This window comes from Polyodon spathula, chromosome 6 (genome assembly GCF_017654505.1).
Source record: "Polyodon spathula isolate WHYD16114869_AA chromosome 6, ASM1765450v1, whole genome shotgun sequence".
Lineage (NCBI taxonomy): Eukaryota > Metazoa > Chordata > Actinopteri > Acipenseriformes > Polyodontidae > Polyodon > Polyodon spathula.
Window position 1 is genome coordinate 36,153,075 of NC_054539.1, and position 21,133 is coordinate 36,174,207.

Genomic DNA, 21,133 nt, shown 5'->3' on the forward strand with positions numbered 1-21,133 from the left:
TGAATGCTATGTACTAAGCATGTCCTGCAAGAACACTGTGTGGAGATACTTTAAATCAATTGATTCGAATGACTCTCAGAAGCTCTGTCAAATCTCTGATGTTATAGTTAAAGGGCCAGACCCACAGTTTTCATTCACAATTTTAGACAGAAGCATAAACTGGCATTGGTCAGAGCACACTGTAGGAAGTGCAATATACTTTTTTTCTGCAAGCTTTTAGTTATGTTAATGCTGTATGACCATATCTTCTGTGTTTATTCATGTGCTTGGGGCTTTTTTTCTCTGCTTTTCTTCTCTCCACATACAGTACATGTAGTATAGTATAGCATACAAGCTTTTACATTTTTAACTGCATTTTTAACAAATCTACATAAGCATCTAGGTAATAAATTATGTAACAGTTGTGTTTTCTGTTAAGCCATGTGCCTGAAACAAGTATGTTGCACATTATTATTTACATTTTCTTATTGTCTGTTTATGTATTAAATACAATATTAAAATATAAATTAGCTTTAAGGTTAGGTTGTCAATTTGTAATATTTTTTTTATAATACAGTAGTTTTTCATGTTACCTACATTGTATTTCATGTTTATGATGCAGTTGAATAGTGCTATACCATTTGTAAAAAGCTGAATTTAAGCTTAACCCTTTTTAGTCCATTTATTCAGCGTCAGGTCCAATTTATTTTCACACGCACTGTTTAAAATATGTATTTTTTTCTCCCAAAGTAAAAGAGGTTTAAAAGGCATGGAATCCCCTCCTGATCACTCGTTTTATCACCAAATTCCTCAATAATGCGATCTAAGTCATTATTTTATTACTATAACATCTCCAAAAAGCTCTGCAAATGTCTGTGATATTCTTTGAGCGCTGGATGCAGAAGCAGCTACCTCCTTTATTATGTCCGTGTTATCTCTGTAGTGCATAGGGCTGTGAGATCCGCCATCACCGCGGGACACCTTTACAGCGACAGACCCACCACTGCGAGCCCAATTACAGCGCATCACCGCGAACAACTTTGTAGTTATAAAAGAAAATAAATCCTGCATAACCGACTGTCAAAACTTCTAGAGTAGGCTAAAGTTAACAATAGAAGTCTTAGAGATTTTTTTTTTTTTTTAAACATTGTTTCCTTTATTCGTTGTTCGATGTCTAATCTTCTTAATTTACCATAGCGTAAAGTAGTAGAAAAAAGAGGAACCATGTTTATTTTAAAAGAAGCTATTATTATTATTATTATTATTATTATTATTATTATTATTATTATTATTATTATTATTATTATTTATGTGTTTTTCTAAAGTTAAATTTTGCAACCGAGCAGGTGTTAGTGTGACACTGAAACTGTTTTTGTTAGACGGAAGCAGAATGTCATTTCACTTTGTTTTAACTTTATTTTGGTACTGTATGCCAAATTGTAATAATAAAAAAGTGCTTTGAACTTTGGAAAATACGCATTTAATGAAAAAGAGCAACTTGTTAAGGTAATGTTTAAAAAAATAAAAATAAATAAAACTAATAAATAATAACGATAACTTTGAAACAAACCAAACCCTGATTGCATCTCGGGTAGGCAGTAAATACAGCTACAAAGCTGTGCAAAGTAATGCACTTTAGGGGCTCGCGGTGGTGGTCTGTCACTGTAAAGAAGTCCCGCGGTAAGGGGTCCAGCAGTGGTAGAGTTTCGCTGTATTGGGTGACACGGTGGTGGGGTTGCGCTTTAGTGGGTGACGCGGTGGTGGGGTTGCGCTGTACTGGGTGACGCGGTGGTGGGGTTGCGCTGTAATGGGTGACGTGGTGGTGGGGTTGCGCTGTACTGGGTGACGCGGTGGTGGGGTTGCGCTGTACTGGGTGACGCGGTGGTGGGGTTGCGCTGTACTGGGTGACGCGGTGGTGGGGTTGCGCTTTAGTGAGTGACGCGGTGGTGGGGTTGCGCTGTACTGGGTGACGCGGTGGTGGGGTTGCGCTTTAGTGGGTGACGCGGTGGTGGGGTTGCGCTGTACTGGGTGACGCGGTGGTGGGGTTGCGCTTTAGTGGGTGACGCGGTGGTGGGGTTGCGCTGTACTGGGTGACGCGGTGGTGGGGTTGCGCTGTACTGGGTGACGCGGTGGTGGGGTTGCGCTGTACTGGGTGACGCGGTGGTGGGGTTGCGCTGTACTGGGTGACGCGGTGGTGGGGTTGCGCTGTACTGGGTGACGCGGTGGTGGGGTTGCGCTGTACTGGGCCACGCGGTGGCAGACGCGCGGTTATGGGTTCACTATAATACACGCGCTGTAGGGTACATTCAGCTGGTATGGTTCCTGCTAATTGCAGTGCTGTAGTTGGTTTTATACTTAGGATTTTACTTTAAACACAACACATTACACAAGACTTTCTCAAGCTGGCTGCCCGAAAAGTCACAGGGGAGTAGAAAGTAATCTTTCTTTTGCTTTAGGATACTTTAGGATGAATTGAAGGTATAGTAAGTGACAGAAAAGTGCATTTAAACTTTATTAACACAAATGTATGTATACAAATAATACTTGAATATCATAAACAGAATATGCATCTCATTTTTAGAAGTTGTTTGGATTGCATATACTACAGCATATTCAAACTCCTGTGAACATATTGGAACGTTCCAGTAATTAATCACGTTCGTGATTAATTACAGAGTAAAATTAAGTTTCACTTCAGCAAGAGCACATGCTTTGAGTCAATTGTTCTGAGTGCCGCAATTTGGATAATTTTAATATGTAAAAGATAGCCATCGCAAACACTCTCTTTGATATAATTTAACTTTTATTTATTACAGTCTGAAGAGGAGCTGCTGAATTGCCAATTTGTGCTCCCCCGCTTTTCTGGTCAGGCTGCCTACCTGTTCACTGAAGAGCTGGTCTTTGCCTGTTCCACTGGCACAGGAAGAGGGGCTGTGCCAGAAGAGAAGATCTCTTTCAGTTTCCCAGGTAGGTAGACATTCTTTCTGGTAGTGTTGTGGCGATAGTGGCTTTTTCTTGTTTTTAGTTTTTTTTTGTTTTTATTTTTTCAAAAAGTAGATGAGAAAGCATACATAATACCTGCTGTGTTTTTTGTGACATTATGATTGATGTCTGTTTGCAGGGGACAGGCTCTTGGGAGCAGGCTGCTGTGCAGATCTACCTGTCTTCTTCTCTAGGAACAGTGGGCTGCTTGCTGTGGTTGCCAGGGAGAGTGCTTCCATACTGCCTGAGGACATGGAAGATTCACTGTCCTCTTCTGTAACAGGAGCAGCTGTAGAGGTAAAGATCTCAGACTCGAATTATCTAAATATGACCTATGTATATACTGTTACATTGAATTAGGGTTATTTTTGTTTATGAAAATTATTATATTTCTCATGATTATAAATATAGTCCATGTAATCTGTGCCATTAGCTATGCTGATGCACAAAAGAAACGCAAAACTCTGGTCTAATGGATTTAATCAAATATTTTTAACATAGATATCAAACAAAATCACAGAAAATGTGAACAAAAATACAGATCAAAGAAATATAGGTTTTCAGTATGAAACGTGACCCACTGTCACTGAAAACATTACAAAGTTGGTATCGGGAATGACCTCCCTGAGCATTAACACAGTACTGGCAGCGTTGACGCATAGAACAGATCAACCTCTTGGTAGACTTCTGTGGGATGTTCTGCTACTCTTCCTGGGCAGCTGCAGCCAGCTGGCGAAATTACATGACTTGCTCAGTATTTTGTTATCCTAAGGAACAATCAACCAACCCATCTGCTCAATATTTAAAATGTAAATAACATTATACATGTGCCCAGTGAGCGCTTGATGTAAAGCTTACTGTTGTGTTTTCATTGTGCATCGGTATATTTGCTTTGCAGTTGTTTTATAAAGGGTGTTACTTTTAATAAGTTACTTCCAGTGTAGCCCTACCCCCATTCATTTGAAGTAGAAATCAAACACAAGAAATGGGGCTTAGAGCTGGGGCAGTAGTGCAACGCCTGGGATCACCTTCTAAAGTGTTTTGTGACTTAGTATTTACAATGCAGACATTAATTAACTATAGAGAAAAGTGTAAGGTACTGCACGCAGGAAATAAAAATGTACATTATAAATATCATATGGGAGATATTGAAATTGGAGAAGGAATCTATGAAAAAGACCTAGGAGTTTTTGTTGACTCAGAAATGTCTTCATCTAGGCAATGTGGGGAAGCTATAAAAAAGGCTAACAAGATGCTCGGATACATTGTGAAAAGTGTTGAATTTAAATCAAGGGAAGTAATGTTAAAACTGTACAATGCACTTGTAAGACCTCATCTTGAATATTGTGTGCAGTTCTGGTCACCTCGCTATAAAAAAGATATTGCTGCTCTAGAAAGAGTGCAAAGAAGAGCGACCAGAATTATTCCAGGCTTAAAAGGCATGTCATATGCAGACAGGCTAAAAGAATTGAATCTGTTCAGTCTTGAACAAAGAAGACTACGTGGCGACCTAATTCAAGCATTCAAAATTCTAAAAGGTATTGACAGTGTCGACCCAAGGGACTTTTTCAGCCTGAAAAAAGAAACAAGGACCAGGGGTCACAAATGGAGTTTAGAAAAAGGGGCATTCAGAACAGAAAATAGGAGACACTTTTTTACACAGAGAATTGTGAGGGTCTGGAATCAACTCCCCAGTAATGTTGTTGAAGCTGACACCCTGGGATCCTTCAAGAAGCTGCTTGATGAGATTTTGGGATCAATAAGCTACTAACAACCAAACGAGCAAGATGGGCCGAATGGCCTCCTCTCGTTTGTAAACTTTCTTATGTTCTTATGTTCTTATAACAAGATACAGTTCAGTGTACAGATTGCACCAAGGATATATTTGATCTTGTAACCGTCTTACTCAGAGCAGAGTACTCTACTTTGGTCTTTTACTTCTCTTTCTGTGTACCGAATTTGGCAAGCTGTTTGTCTCGTTTTCTTCTGGTTTATTCCAAGGTTAAATTTGATCTTGTGATCTTCTGGCCCTGAGCTATTAAGCTACTGGTGCACTCAGTTGACCCAAGGGACTTTTTCAACGTGAATAAAGAAACAAGGACCAGGGTGGTCACAAATGGAGATTAGATAAAGGGGCATTCAGAACAGAAAGTAGGAGGCACTTTTTTTACACAGAGAATCATGAGGGTCTGTAATCAATTCCCCAGTAATGTTGTTGAAGCTGACACCCTGGGATCCTTCAAGAAGCTGCTTGATGAGATTCTGGGATAAGCTACTAACAACCAAACGAGCAAGATGGGCCGAATGACTTCCACTCGCTTGCAAACTTTCTTATGTTCTTATTTCTGCACTTCATTACTTTATTACATTCATAGGTTTCAGTACATATTTTTTATAAGCGTAATGAGTGTCTTAAAGATTTTTAACCGCATACACGCTCATTTGTTTTGATAACTGTACTGGTGATTGGGGGACATTTTGAATAAGGGGTTATTGTGTGGGAGTTTATACCGTCCGTCGCTTACTGCAGTTCAATCATGTTAACACAAATGCACCCGTTTTAAGCAGTGGTGACTGTATATTAAGATATTTATCAGGCAATATAATACCGGTATTTTTGGTTAAACTAATTCAGGGAAACGTCTACTGAAAAATGTCAACTATTGTCTTGTGAGATAATCACATGTTAGCAGCTTGCTAAGATATAAGAAAATATGGCAGAAGCACACAAATTGAGCTGCTTAAGTTCTGCAAAGCAAAGTCACGTCTGTGGAATCATTTCCTAATAATAAAATAAAATCTAAAAAGGATGGCTATATAGCATCAAACATTGCGGTATGTTGTTTATGCAAGACTGAAATAAAATATGCTGCCGGTACCACCAACTCTTTCATACAGTGGTGTAGTCCTACATCTTAAAGTACTGAAACACCAATTATACATATTCAGGTTTTGTTTGTACATTGAACTTGAGGTAACATTTAATAGGTAATGCATGTGACATTTAGGCTACTCCCTCGTGATCAGTGCTGCCAGATTAGTGGTTTTCTGCCCAAATTTGGCTGTTTTTAAAGCATTTAGCAGGTAAATGTTGTCTTTGGTGGTTTGGTTATTTTTTTACTTTTTGTCCTGCATGTTTTTTCTTTTCCTTTCGATTTATGAGATCATTTCCAGCACAGAAGTTCAAGCACCATGGTGCCCAGGAGAGTATATCGTATGTTTCACCCCGAACCCACCTTTTATTTCTGAAACTTTATATCCAGTTAAATTACAAATTACACAAACAGTCAGTTTGTTTGTTTGTTTATTTATTTATTTATTTTCCACAAATTCCAGAACTGTATTGAATAAATTTTAATTGTTTTTACATTTATTTTTTTAAGCTTTTGTAATATATATTAAATCTTAAAAGCAAGGTCAATCGTTTATTCCAAATCCCGGGTCTCTGCACTGACCAATACAGCAGCTTTAAACCCAGGTGTATGGCCAAAGTTATAGGATGCACTTTTGAAAAACATGTTTAATATAAAATGTAGGGTTTTCCCCAGGCCTTTTCAACCAGACGGACTGCCCGGCTTGCAGATGCTACTGTGCCTTGACTAGATCACTTGCCTGTTGCTGTGTGGGGAAAAAAAAAACTTATATATATATATACATACATACATACATACATACATACATACATACATACATACATACACACACACACACACACACACACACACACACACACACACACACACACACACACACACACACACACACACACACACAGGACAGCTGTGTTACATCTTGACACATTATTTAACAAATCAGAGAGTTGAAGGAGAGAGTTTTCTATGGTAAGCACTTTGAGAGGCTGAAACGTTAAAATGACTGCTAAAACAAATTATTTTCAAGGCAAAAAGTGACAATGAATGCAGGGTTTTCAAAATAAGCTGGCGATCGGCTCAGTCCACCGCCTAATTAAGCTATAGAGCCCGTTGATGCGGGCTCTACCGTGTGGTAGATGATCGCGACTGGAGTTATGCGTCCTGAGCCGAGAGGGCTCTATCGCTGTTAGAAAACGCTGTTATTTTCTCTTTAAAAAAAACTTTAAAACCTATATTTACCTTGAACTTGTGATATTTAGCCAGTTAACATTCTGCTCAGGAAAACAGTCCCTAACATAATTAGAATAGAAAAATGACATACACATAGAGAATATTATTATTGTTAACATTTATTTATTGGGGATATTACTCTTTATTACTCTTTATTATAATTTATCTGGACATGTACAATTGTTGAACAGTCCGTATAGTATTGAGTCTGACTCGAAACTTGTTGTTGGAGGCGGGGCGTCATTCAAGCAGGCAGGGAGTGGATTGGCTGGTGCGGAAAGAACTGAAACAGGGTTGAGGGTTTGACTGGATATTTTTGAGGGAGGATATTGTTGGATCCAGCCGATGACAGAATTGTGGACCGATCGTGTCTTCTCTGTTGATTTTCTGTCCAGTAGCTGCGAAATGAGCCTTCATTACGGTGTCCTGTCACAGACATGATTTCCATTGTCTCTAGACCAGCGTTAGAAAGTATGTGTAAGTAGTTTTTTTATGTTATCAGGTTAGTTGTAGATTAGAATGTTAAGGGAAAAAGCCGGTATTTGTGCGTGTATTTATTTTTAAAATGTAATTCACAGTTAAGCACTTCAACGTTCCAGCGGGCATCTATTCAAAATAAGCCTGTTACAGCTGGAAGCTGATTAGCTGTTCACACTCAGTCGTTTTCTAATACTATATTTGTGCTGGCTGCTTTATAAAAAATAAGGTTATTTTCGGATATTATCATTGTCTATTTTTTGTCATTATTGTACTATAAGGTGATATATAGTACATAATAGCTATACATATGCACCAAAAAAAAAGATTATTTTTCTTGTGATATCATAAAAATATGTACCCAGGTGCTTGAGAGATATTGGGGGGGGGGGGTCATGTATAGAGGCTTTACGCCTTTTAGAAGAAGGGCATGATGGGATCTCAGCTGAGCACTTGTCAGCTTGCATACAGATGCGTAAGTGCAGAGGTGCTGGATTATTATACTCCAGTTTCATGCAAGTTATGATGGTGACCAAATGTGTGTGACAACTGTTGTGTAAAAGTGGTAAAAATTAACAACTGCATTCAAAAAAATGTAGGACAGCGAAAAAGAAAAATAGACGTGCGTTAACAAAATGCTCTGAAAACTTAACATAAAGAAAAAATAAATAAATGAAGCTTTTCCTTGAGCTAAAAAGGAAGTGAAAAGATTACTTTTTTTTGTCCACCCCAGTAAACCTGCATTGTCTTTCCCCAGTCAAATTGTGAAGTGCCTAAATAAGCATGGTAATTTACTATAATAAAAAACAGTAATGAAAAATAAAATGTGGAACATAAAAAGAGCAACCAGATAGTCAACGAAAGACAACACATATTTAAATTCTTTGTCGTATTATGTATTTAAGGTAAGGCAAGTTTATTCTTCTGTTAAAACTGCTCCCGGCTACAGTGTTCTGCCACCTGGCTGTACAGAATTCCTGGGATGACCTCTGAAATGAAAACAAATATATTATATTAAAAATGTTAAAAATTACATTTAAAATCAATGTTTTAGAGAATTGTAAGTAGCTTTCCAGCCAGCACATGCATGTACCTCCGAGGATCCAACAAAAATGAGTTACTGAGCATTTCATATGAGTTTCGTTTGTTATGTTCTAATATTTCAAGTTCCATTAAAATGACAGAAAAGCACAGTTTATATTTGTAGATTTATTTTGGTAGCAAAAAAATCAACATCTGCGTCATTCGGCATTGAATTCCAATATGTATCAGAATATATCGCAATATTGTCTGCAGTATTGTAATACAGATCCTCAGTCCCAATACCCACCCTTGATATCCACCTATTAAAAAGCCACAATGGATTAAAAAGAAAAATCTAAGCATATTGCTTAAAATGAAATAAAGTTAACCATGATGTTTATTGGATTATGGTTATTTAATTTTTTATTTAAGTTTTATTTATAGATTTTCAAGTTACAAAGTTACCAAAGACAATGTCCCTCCCTTTCCCTTAACCATCCAGCTGCCAATTTATTTTGGCAATTTCCATGTTAAACTGTTTTTGCTATATAAATAGTATTCTGCATGAAAATTGAAGGCGAATGAGTAGCCAAAGGGAAAGTGAAATATCTGACAGCTGTCCAATCATTCGTGAGCAGAGGCGAGGTGTTAGTATGTTAGTTAGCACTGAATTTTGCTGACTTATTGAGAAGTAATACATTTCCGTATTTAGAATTTAATATTCTATCTATTTTTTTAACCTGTAATACCAACAAATAAATAAATAAATAAATCCTCTTGTTTTGTTCTCTATAGATACACAGGCATCCATTTTTCACTCTCAGCTGCGTATATACAGATGACCCGGTCTGTCAAACACATTTCTTTGGGACTGCTGCCATCTGCCAGTAAAGAAAACTACATACACTTTAGAATAGTTTTCTTATTTTTTCATTGAAGACGTGTTAAACTTTGCAGATGCACTTACAGGCATGCATATGCACACTATTCTCATGGGAGTTACAAATTTGGACTTGCATGCACCCCACGTGGAAATTGCGGGACAAGCAGCTGGGTGGTTAACCCCCCCACTCCATCTAATCATATCCCTCACACTGCACCAAAAAAAGTCATTTGGGTCCTTAACTAAATGTCAGGAAACGGAATTGAGATAGAACAGACGGACAGCAAACAAAAGGGAGAAGACGAGAGGAGGTAAAAAAAAAAAAAAAAAAAATAGTTCACCTGAACGGGCAAATGCAGGCAGGTTGGTGACCCAATTGAGTAGCTAATTTAAACTAGGCTAAGGTCTGTGCTTCTAGCTGCACAAAAGACTGGAACGGCTTCCAAACTGAGTAAAATTTAACTGACCACCGACGGGTGAATTTTATTTTCTCCAGTTTGAGAAACTGCATGACCCCCCTAATCCAACGAACAAAAGAAGGTGGGGAGGCTTCCTTCCAACTGTCTAGCCAAAAGAGTGGCAAAAGCCAGAGTGTTGGACTATAAAGTGTTCAGGGAGGAGTCATCAGAAACCACCTCAAACATTGCTGTCAGAGGTCAAAGATAGAGCACCAATAGGAGGCCCACTTGGAGCAGGACCAATACATATGAGAGTGTGTGGCTGGAGCCTGCTTACAACTGTCACAGATTGGGTCCAAGTCTAGCTTAATTTTGGACAACTTAACTTTAGACCAGTGGAGGCGATGCAGAATTGTAAATTGAATTAGTTCATGCCTGGCACATGCTGAGAAAGAGTGGACCCTCCTCAGGACAGCAACCCAATCCTCTTCTAGAAGAACATGTTCAAGTCCTGTTTATTTTTTGAGGGTTTATTTTGAGAATAGAGTCCATGGGGGATCTAGGTGGACATAAGAGGAATTGAGACAATTTTTCACAAACAAAGTTCCGAATTTGGAGATCTTGAAAAAAGTGAGTCCGAGGTATATTATATTTTAGTTCAAGGTGCTGAAATGAAACAAAATTGTTATTGATATATAGATCATTGAGTGAGGTGATACATGCTGAATGCCTGTCTTCCAAAGAGTGAGGAACAAATGGTTATTATCTATGGGAGCCAATATTGAGAGAGCATCTAAGTTAAAGACCCGTCTGAACTGTTTCCAAATTCTAAGCAGATCATGTGGCTGATTCTAAACTTTGGAGATGGACATAAACAGAGGGGGGAAGCATAGAAGGGCTGATAAGGATGATGCATGGCAAGACGAAGCCTCCATGGGTAACCAAGCTGGGGCTTTGGGTCCCCACTGGTAAAGTCACCAGCAGGACATAATCCATGTATTGGCTGACCAGTGATAGTATTAAAAATTGTGTACGGTCATTCCTGCTAGCACTTGAGGTCTCTGAAGCAGTGCCTTGTGGATATGGGAACGAATGTTATTTTTATCAAAAAGCAGTTGGAAGGGGAGATCACGTAACCTATTGTGGCCAGTTGCGGCATTGTTTTCTTTCTCTAGGATGTCATATACTCAGAAAAAAGAACCTCGACTGGGGTTTCATCTCCAAGCAAGTACGACAGGGGTGCAACTAACTCGGAGGACCGTGTAGTCGAAGTGGTTCAAGCCTGCACAGTGACTCTGTGGCAATATGTTGACCAGAAATTTTGGGCAATTTGAGCAAATAGTTCAAGATACCAAGTCCGAGTTGTACACCCTTCAAAAAAAATTCTCCGAACACACAGTCATTTTAAAAGTCTGAAGATTGAGCTGTCTACTGTACGATCGGACACCCAGAAAAACACAAAATCCATTGACCGCTATAGCGCTAGGCTCGACAAGGTGGAGTTTAAACTAGCTGATCTTGAGGACAGAAACAGACGCTGTAATCTTTGTCTAGTGGGATTGAAAGAAGGTACTGAGGGTTCGGATCCGGTCGGCTTCCTGAAGCAATCCATCCCGTCTTGGATACTTGGCTTGGTGGGCAAAAGTATAGAAAGCACGTGGGCACATAGTTTACTCAGGCAGTTCAACTTCAGGATCTGACAGGCCCCGCACTCTCTAATTTTCAACCTCCTTCATTTTTCCAACCGCCAGACTGTACTACAGGGATTCTGAAAGTCTGCTCCTGTCCTTGTTGGTGGCAGAGGGATCAGGGTTTACGTGGACTACAGCAATTTTACAGCACAAAAACGCAAACGGTTGCTTATTTTCTGTAATACTGTAGCCTACCTGTATGTAGCTGCGTGTGTGGCTAACCTCCCCTGACAACAGTACATTTATTGGTGACAGTTACCCAGAGCCTATTAGGTGGGAGTTAGATGGTCATGGGATACTGCACCAGCAAATCAGGAGTATGTATTGGTTTTTAAGGGGCGGGACAATGCTAGTGTGGCAGTTAAATCCAAGAGTGACGTAGATGGTTTCTGCACCAAAAAATTACATTATATAAATTTACAATTAATCAGCTTTAAATATAAACATATAAAGCTGATTATATGATTGCGGCGTCAATACGAGGGCATCTTTAATTTTGAGGGCGCCACCAAATTGAAGTAATACGGTATCTGGATGTGGAGATTTACCCCTCTCTGTATTCCATTACCACCAAAGATGTTAACAGTGTTTTTAAAAAGGTAGAAGCAGTGATGCATAGGTGGTTTCATTTATCTCTCTACAAAGCTGCATACCTGTTATTAAAATGGATATTCTCCCTCACATACATTTTTTCAGCTTAGTGATCCCGTTTCCACCCCCTGTAGGTTACTGGGACAAAGTACATTCAATAATTTCTAAATTTTATATGGAATGGAAAACAAGCATGTGTCAGACTTCTTACTTCAGCTGGAGGCCTGTTACTTAAATTGTATTCCTGGGCATATGTACTAAGACCACTCACAAACTGAACAATATCTGGTTTACCCATATAGACTTCAGGATCTTATTCACTCACAAATTCCTTTAAAGCACTATAAACTATATTTTAGCCCTATTATTACCCACTTACTAACAGTATGGCGCTCGGAAAAGCATACAGCTCACATACCCCCAATTATTAATAATCACCTGCTTCTGTCAGGTCGTCCATTCTCTTTTCTCTCATGGACAAATGGGAATACACATTTTGGATGATGTTTTTAACTAGGATGACCTTCGCACTTTCCAGAATCTGCAATCACAGTATGATTTACCAGGCTCCTTTTCTTTTACCTCCGCTCTGCAATGCAGGCTTATGGGGTGCCGTGGGGGACAAGTCTGCCAGGGCATACACTACACAATGTATTTGACAATGACAGTAGGACCAATGAGGCTGACTCCTGAATTTATATTTACCTCCTACAAGCTTCATATAAATAAGCTTCTGGGAGTCTGTACTACCAGGGCTAGAGACCTTACCATATCATCTAATGACATTTCCTGGAATACTTTTTGGAACAATATATATTTGACTTCCAAAAATCCCAATCATCAACTTATACATTATAATTTATTACATAGATTGTACTTAACCCCTTGCAGACATCACAGAATGAAACTGGTCTCTGACCCAATGTGCACACTCTGGCCTCTTGGCGCCTCAGGCAGTTTTTCACATTTGTTTTGGGAGTGACTGGATATAGCCTCCTTCTGGAATGGGGTTGCAAGAACGTTGTCCACTTACCCCATATTCTAGACCTGGACATGCCTTGTGTTCCTTCTGGTGTGTATTTAAATGACGATTCTTCGATTAAGCTTTCACTACATCAGAGGAGGATATGGTTGGCCGATCTTGCAACCGCCAAAAAGTTGATTGCCCTAAGATGGAATCCTCCACATGCCGTCCCTTGGTCTCAATGGATGCTCACCTTTCTTGATGTTATTCTCACGGAGCTCTCCACAGCCAGAAGCCATGGTGTCAGGAGGGATACCATACGGGCATGTCGCACTGCAGCAGAAACTGTGAAACCCTTACTGTGCTCTGTTTTGTAAATTCTATTACATAATGCAATGTCCTTATTTTTTCCCAACATGGGGTCCCCTTTGGGGGTGCAAGACCGGTTTCCTTGGGTTGCAGTGGGGATGGAGATGGGGGTTATTAATCCTATGTATGACTTGTCTTTGATGTCTTAGTTTAAATAAAAAATTGTTCACAAAAAAAGAAGTTGGAAGAGGACAGGGCATAATATAATGAAGTATGTAAAATTCAGTGGTAGGTTTTAAAAACTAATACCAGATGTATAAATGTAAACCAGGTTTATTAAGTTTGAATCTAATTGAAGGATAAATAGACAATTATGTAAAAAAAACACATCTAACAGCCTTATTATGCCACTTTTTTTGTTTATGGTAATACCTTGATTTCATCTAGAATGTTTCCTCACTGTTGCCTTGATAACAGCTATCGTGTTTTAGAAAAGTGAAGTTAGGATGTGCACTGAGTAACCCCAAGTAAACAAAATGTAAAATTAAAATTAGCTATTTACATACATACAAATTGTGCTTTATAAATAGCACAGGTGATGGGGTGGCATTGTATTTTATTCTTGCTTGGTATGGGCTATTTTTGTTTTGGTTCGGTTTACCAAATTCTGCTGTCTCTTAAATCTCTGGTAATAAGTCTTACATGATAACTTCAGTAAATGTAGTTAACTTTATTTTTTAACTTTGTCTGTAAACACACACATAAATAATATGCTTAATATTGGTTGACTATCAACTGCCCATGTAAACCATTTAGAGTATTACCCATGGGGGATGCATATCCCTGGCCAGGAGGAATTTTTGTGTCACACTTCAAAATTGAACATATACCAGAGCACTGCATATCAAATTGTCTTGAAACTTGCTAAGGACAGATTGGTCATAGTGATGTTTTTTTTTTTTAAATATAAACTCACAATGGCTCTAACCATTTTGGATTTACAGAAATGGTGGGAGGTGTAGGCTACTAACAGTTACATTGGTCTTGTTTTGCATGGTATAATTATGTAGATTGTTGTAGGAAATACAAAAATTTACATCATTTTCTCTGCATTTCATTTAGTATTTGTATGAATATTTCTTATCCCAGCACTAAACACTGTTTCTTATGCAGGCTACTCTACTGGAGAGCTCTTCAAGAATGGAGACCATCGCTCAAGAAGATAAAACTAAGATACTGAAAGCTGCCTTTTTAAGATTTTGCCGGTAAGGGTGGGGGTGTGGGAATTAAACATTTTGATCACTACAATAAAAATGTTAATTACTACCATATATGGCCCTAATGAGCATATGTTTAAAAAGCAAACTTTTGTCACTATTTAACTGAACTAAGTGACCAAATGCTAAGAGAATGGAATTTGGAATTTGCTTGAAAAAATGGATTTAATGCATACTGATTGTCAAAATGGATCTATAGTTTCCTGAGCTCAGTTTCATGCATTTTTAAATGAGGATTTTTTCCACTTATCTACACACCATACCCCACCTGTAAAGTTTTTATTGAGGAAAAAAATTATATTAAATACAAAACTGAAAGATAGATCGTAATTGGATAAGTCTCCACCCCCCTGAGTTAATACTTGGTGGAAACACCCTTGGCAGCAATTACAGCTGTGAGTCTGTTGGGATAAGTCTTTGCACAGCTAGATTTGGCAATATTTGACCATTCTTCTTCACAAAACTGTTCAAGATCTGTCAAGTTCCTTGGGGAGCGTTGATGGACAGCAATCCAAGTCATGTCACAAATTTTTGTTTGGATCTAGGTCGGGGGCTCCGACTGGGCCACTCGAGGACATTTACCTTTTTTTCGTTGGCTACTCCAGTGTAGCTTTGGCTACATGCTTTGGGTCGTTGTCATGCTGAAAGGTGAACTTCTGTCCCAGTTTCAGCTTTCTTGCAGAGGGCAGCAGGTTTTCCTCAAGGACTAATCTGTACTTTGCTCCATTAATTTTCCCTTCTTTCGTGACAAGTGCCCCAGTCCCTGCCAATGAGAAACATCCCCATAACATGATGCTGCCACCGCCATGCTTCACAGTAGGGATGGTATTCTTTTGGTGATGCGCTGTGCTTCGTTTGCGCCAAACATAACGCTTTACATTTGCCAAAAAAAAAAAAAAATTCAATTTTAGTTTAGTCAGACCACAAAACTTTTTGCCACATGGCTACAGAATCTCCTGAGGGTTTTTGGCATACTACAAACGGGATTTAAGGTGGGCTTTCTTGAGTAATGGCTTCCTTCTTGCCACCCTACCATACAGACCAGATTTGTGGAGTGCTTGGGATATTGTTGTCTCATGCACACTTTGACCAGTCTTGGCCATAAAAGCCTGTAGCTTTTGCAGAGTTGCCATTGGCCTCTTGGTAGCCTCTGATCAGTCTGCTTGTTGCTTGGTCATCCAGTTTGGAGGGACGGCCTGATCTAGGCAGGGTCTTGGTGGTGCCATACACCTTCCACTTCTTAATAATCATCTTGACTGTGCTTCAAGGGATATTCAAGGCCTTTGATTATTTTTATTTTTTTTTAATACCCATCCCCTGATCCTGTGCCTTTCAACAACTTTGTCCCAGAGTTCTTTTGAAAGCGGAAAGCACCTTGGTGCTCATGGTTGAGTCTTTGCTTTGAAATGCACTACCCAGCAGAGGGAACTTACAGGAATTGTTGAATTTATCCTGAGATCATGTCAATCACTACTATTTAACACAGTTGAAGGCCACTTAACTTGGTGTGTGATTTTGAAGGCGATTGGTTACACCTGAGCTAATTTATATTGCTATTACAAGGGGGGTGGACACTTATCCAGCCAAGCTATTTCAGTTTTTATTTTCAATTTATTTTCTACAAATTTCTAGAATATTTTTTTCACTTGGAAGTTGCGGTAGGATGTGTAGATAAATGAAAAAAAAAACTTTTAATGCATTTTAATTCCAGGCTATAAGGTAACAAAAGGTGAAAATTTTGAAAGGGGGTATAGACTTGATATAGGCAGTGTACATGTTTTAACTTATGTATTATGTATACTGACAATCTGCTATAACAAATGGCCGCCTTTTTTTTTTTTTTTTAGGAGAGATATTCTGGGTGCACAAAGTATGGTAGATGAAATATTTCCACCAGACTCCGATTTGGACGCAGACGCTGAACTTGACAGAACTGTGATACAAGTCAGTGTTGATTTGGTTGATGACTACCCTTCATCTGACCCAAGATGGGCTGAATCTGTTCCTGATGGTGAGAACTGTTTACTGAAAGTATTTAAGATGCACTTTTTAAATATGTTTTAAAAGTTTACTTGTTTTGTACATACATCAGGGTTAAACTTTTTTGGTGCCCAATGACACAGAAGTGGGTGCTGCGGTGTTACAGAACACTTGCAACGTTTGTCTTGTTAACCTAGGCTTGTGTATGAGCATAATAGAGTTGCAATGCCTGCATTGCCATGTGGAGGCTGGCATTTAGTGATTCAACCAATATGCACTAAGCATTGCTATGCGAGACAGCGTTTACTTTGGGCTCAGCAATATCTGATTTACAATACATGTTAACATGCTAATATATTGATCGGTAAACAAGCTATATTATAATGTTGCTGGGTTCCTTTGCATTTTTAAGCATCAATCCACGTTCCTTGTATGATTTGATGGTTATTTTAATTTAATTAAACCAAAGTTTTGGAAAGGAACCATACAATTAGCTACAATTTCTTTAATGGGCACAACCTTAAAGGTCTTATACGTTGGACCTTATTATCCATTATAATTATTGGTTTAAATCTGTTTACAGAGACAGTTGGATTTAGTCAGACATCATTGATTCTTCTTCATCAGCTGGAGGATAAAATGAAAGCCCATTGCTTTTTTATTGACTTCCTTCTCCAAGTAAGTTTTTAAATTTCTTCTAAATATTTCAACTAGGTAGGCCCTAAACTGGAGCCTTAATTATTTAATTGACCTCCAACTTACCTACCCCTGCTGTAGTCTGTAAGAATCATTTCTGTATTGCATTGCCACATGTTATCATGGTTCTTTTTAAGAAAAGTGCAACCTAGAAGCAGAAGGATACTTTTTTGTTTGTTTTTGATATGGTTAACTCACAAAAATGTTTCATTAATTGAATTTTGAGCAAAAACTAAAATATTATTTTGTCGTAAATAAATAGCTGCATATTGTAGTTTTTATCGCTTTTTGCCCCGCTCTTCAGGTTGGACTGTTTGAAAGACTCGGCACAGCTCAGGTGCGTGGCATTCCCCTGGCAACTCGTCTTCTACTGTGTGAGCATGGAGAAAAGCTCTCTGCTGCCATCGTCCTGAAAAATCACCACTCAAAACTGCCAGATCAGGTCAATGCAGGCATTCTCATAGCTTTAAACAAGAAAGGCACTGACATCCCACCAAGTCTAACTCCAGCCGACGTGTTCTTTAGAGAGGTAGGTCTGATTTGTAGAGCATTACAAGTTCCCTATCAAGTGTGAAATGTAACCATTACCTAATGGGTATTTAATCTAAAGACCGTGATAACCTGAATAAGCTGCACGTAGTGCCTGTAAGAGTCAAGCCTGCCTCCCGAAGACATAAAAGACTGCTGACACAAGTATCATCATATTTCCTTTCACCGACCTGAAAGCGAGAGAGACCTACGAACAGGTAAGTATCTTACTTGTATTTGAATTTTGTTTCTCTGGTGTAATGACACTTTATTGTGGTTATTGTATGTGCTTATAGTAATTACTACTTATATATTGTGCACTCAACCATGGTTTTCGTTGATCCCATAGCAGCCTTGTGCCCCGCACGAAACCACCGGCTCTCCTGCCTCTTTCCCCAAATAACCTTAAATCGTCTCGTTGTGTTCCCTCTCAGGCTGCTAGCTTCGGTTGGAATTTCAAATAAAAATGTTGTTTTTTGTTAATGAAAATTATACTAAAGTAACAGTAAGTCCTGCATTTACACCGAGACTGGGTTAAGCTGCAGTTCTCCCCACAGTGTATCATTGCCACATTAGTTCTGCTTGCACATTCAGTGTGAAGACTGTTCGCTAACAGACTGTTGGTTAACCAAGAGCATTATAGGTGGGCATCTCTATAATTGCTCCCGTGGTAACTGTAGGTCCTAGACCTGCTCTCTTTTCGGACAGTATTTTTGTATTTATTTACTTATTTGTTAGCAGATGCTCTTATGCAGGGCGACTTATAATTGTTACAAAATATCACAGTACAAAGTATCACATTACAGATAAGAGCAGTTGTAAAGTACAATAAAATCAGTAACAAAATATCATTCAAATAAAAGAAAGATATAGAAATACAATAAATAATTACATGTAAGAGCGGATTCAACTAAAAGCTGTTAATTTATATTAAAAATATTTGCTTGTACGATTAAAGTCCAGTATGAGCACGTAGTAAGTACGATGAATGGATGAGAATGATTTCAAAAATAGCAATTACAAAAAGTGTGAATACGGATACCTATTATAGTAAAGTCAAATACAAGGTACAAGATACAAGGAAGTAGTTATAATTAAGAGCAGTTATATTTAAGAGGTTACCTTGCCGATTCACTAGCAGTCGCTGGGCTCAGCTCTCCTTCGTTTCTGACTGCTCAGTCCTTCACGCAATTTCGTTGCCGCTCTGGTTTCTGCTTGCAGTGTCATTGCGAAGGCTGTCAGTCTCAGACAGCGGGATTCCTCCAGTCTTAGGGCTGTGTTTGGTTAAGCCAGAAGCTGTATAGGTGGGCATCCCTATATATTGCTTCACAGACCTACCACTGTTCTTGGTGAATGAGGTTACCATACCAGTAGTGCACCGTACCTTGCTCTGTGCACCGTATCATGTGCTCCGTAATGTGGTACTGTGCAATGCTCCGTGTGTACTGTGCCGTGCACCACACAATACTGTGTGTACTGTAGAAAATTATTGTACTGTACTTGTGCTTAGGCACTGTTCAGGTACTTAAGAGTAACTAAGGTTAAACTGTACCATCCCTGGACCAGTACCAGCAAACCCGGTTTGAGTCTCGACTTGCTCTGTTTTTATCTTTTTACAATACTGTATATGTGAGCTGCAGCTCCTGCCCTGTTACACACGACTTTGTGGTTTGAGCAGACACATCCAGCCTCGGCTGGGTCATTTTCTAGAATGGCTGGCAGGAGGGTGTAGGATACAAATGGCAAAATCATAGAAGAAGAAAAAAAAATAGCAAATATGTTAAATGATTACTTTTCACAAGTTTTTACAAAGGAAGATACTGACAACATGCCCCACATGTCATCCAGTTCCTATCCAGTTTTAAATAACTTTAGCATAACTGAGGCAGAAGTGTTAAAGGGACTAGGAGCTCTTAAAATAAACAAATCCCCTGGGCCGGATGAGATCCTCCCAGTAGTACTCAAAGAAATGAAAGAAGTAATTTACAAACCGCTAACCAAGATCATGCAGCAGTCTCTTGACACAGGGGTGGTACCGACAGACTGGAAAATTGCAAACGTAATACCGATCCACAAAAAGGGAAACAAAACTGAACCAGGTAACTACAGACCAGTAAGCCTGACTTCTATTATATGCAAACTTATGGAAACTATAATAAGATCCAAAATGGAAAATTACCTATATGGTAACAGGGTACTGGGAGACAGTCAACATGGTTTTAGGAAAGGGAGATCGTGCCTAATTAACTTGCTTGATTTTTTTGAGGATGCAACATCGATAATGGATAATTGCAAAGCATATGACATGGTTTATTTAGATTTCCAGAAAGCTTTTGACAAAGTCCCGCACAAAAGATTAATTCTCAAACTGAACGCAGTTGGGATTCAAGGAAACACACGTACATGGATTAGGGAGTGGTTAACATGTAGAAAACAGAAAGTACTGATTAGAGGAAAAACCTCAGAATGGAGTGTGGTAACCAGCGGTGTACCACAGGGATCAGTATTAGGTCCTCTGCTATTCCTAATCTACATTAATGATTTAGATTCTGGTATAGTAAGCAAACTTGTTAAATTTGCAGACGACACAAAAGTAGGAGGAGTGGCAAACACTGTTGCAGCAGCAAAGGTCATTCAAAATGATCTAGACAAGATTCAGAACTGGGCAGATACATGGCAAATGACATTTAATAGAGAAAAGTGTAAGGTACTGCACGCAGGAAATAAAAATGTACATTATAAATATCATATGGGAGATATTGAAATTGGAGAAGGAATCTATGAAAAAGACCTAGGAGTTTTTGTTGACTCAGAAATGTCTTCATCTAGGCAATGTGGGGAAGCTATAAAAAAGGCTAACAAGATACTCGGATACATTGTGAAAAGTGTTGAATTTAAATCAAGGGAAGTAATGTTAAAACTGTACAATGCACTTGTAAGACCTCATCTTGAATATTGTGTGCAGTTCTGGTCACCTCGCTATAAAAAAGATATTGCTGCTCTAGAAAGAGTGCAAAGAAGAGCGACCAGAATTATTCCGGGCTTAAAAGGCATGTCATATGCAGACAGGCTAAAAGAATTGAATCTGTTCAGTCTTGAACAAAGAAGACTACGTGGCGACCTAATTCAAGCATTCAAAATTCTAAAAGGTATTGACAGTGTCGACCCAAGGGACTTTTTCAGCCTGAAAAAAGAAACAAGGACCAGGGGTCACAAATGGAGTTTAGAAAAAGGGGCATTCAGAACAGAAAA

General features: G+C 38.8%; 1 protein-coding gene across 1 annotated transcript in view; it reads left to right on the forward strand.

The window, feature by feature from the left end:
- nup133 (nucleoporin 133) overlaps positions 1–21,133 on the forward strand; it is a 121,762-nt gene that overhangs the window by 38,397 nt on the left and 62,232 nt on the right. Inside the window, exons 10-15 of the mRNA XM_041252798.1 lie at positions 2,796–2,946; positions 3,101–3,258; positions 14,574–14,665; positions 16,525–16,688; positions 17,241–17,335; positions 17,658–17,882. Coding sequence (XP_041108732.1) covers positions 2,796–2,946; positions 3,101–3,258; positions 14,574–14,665; positions 16,525–16,688; positions 17,241–17,335; positions 17,658–17,882 — 885 coding nt within the window. The remainder of the gene's footprint in view (positions 1–2,795; positions 2,947–3,100; positions 3,259–14,573; positions 14,666–16,524; positions 16,689–17,240; positions 17,336–17,657; positions 17,883–21,133) is intronic.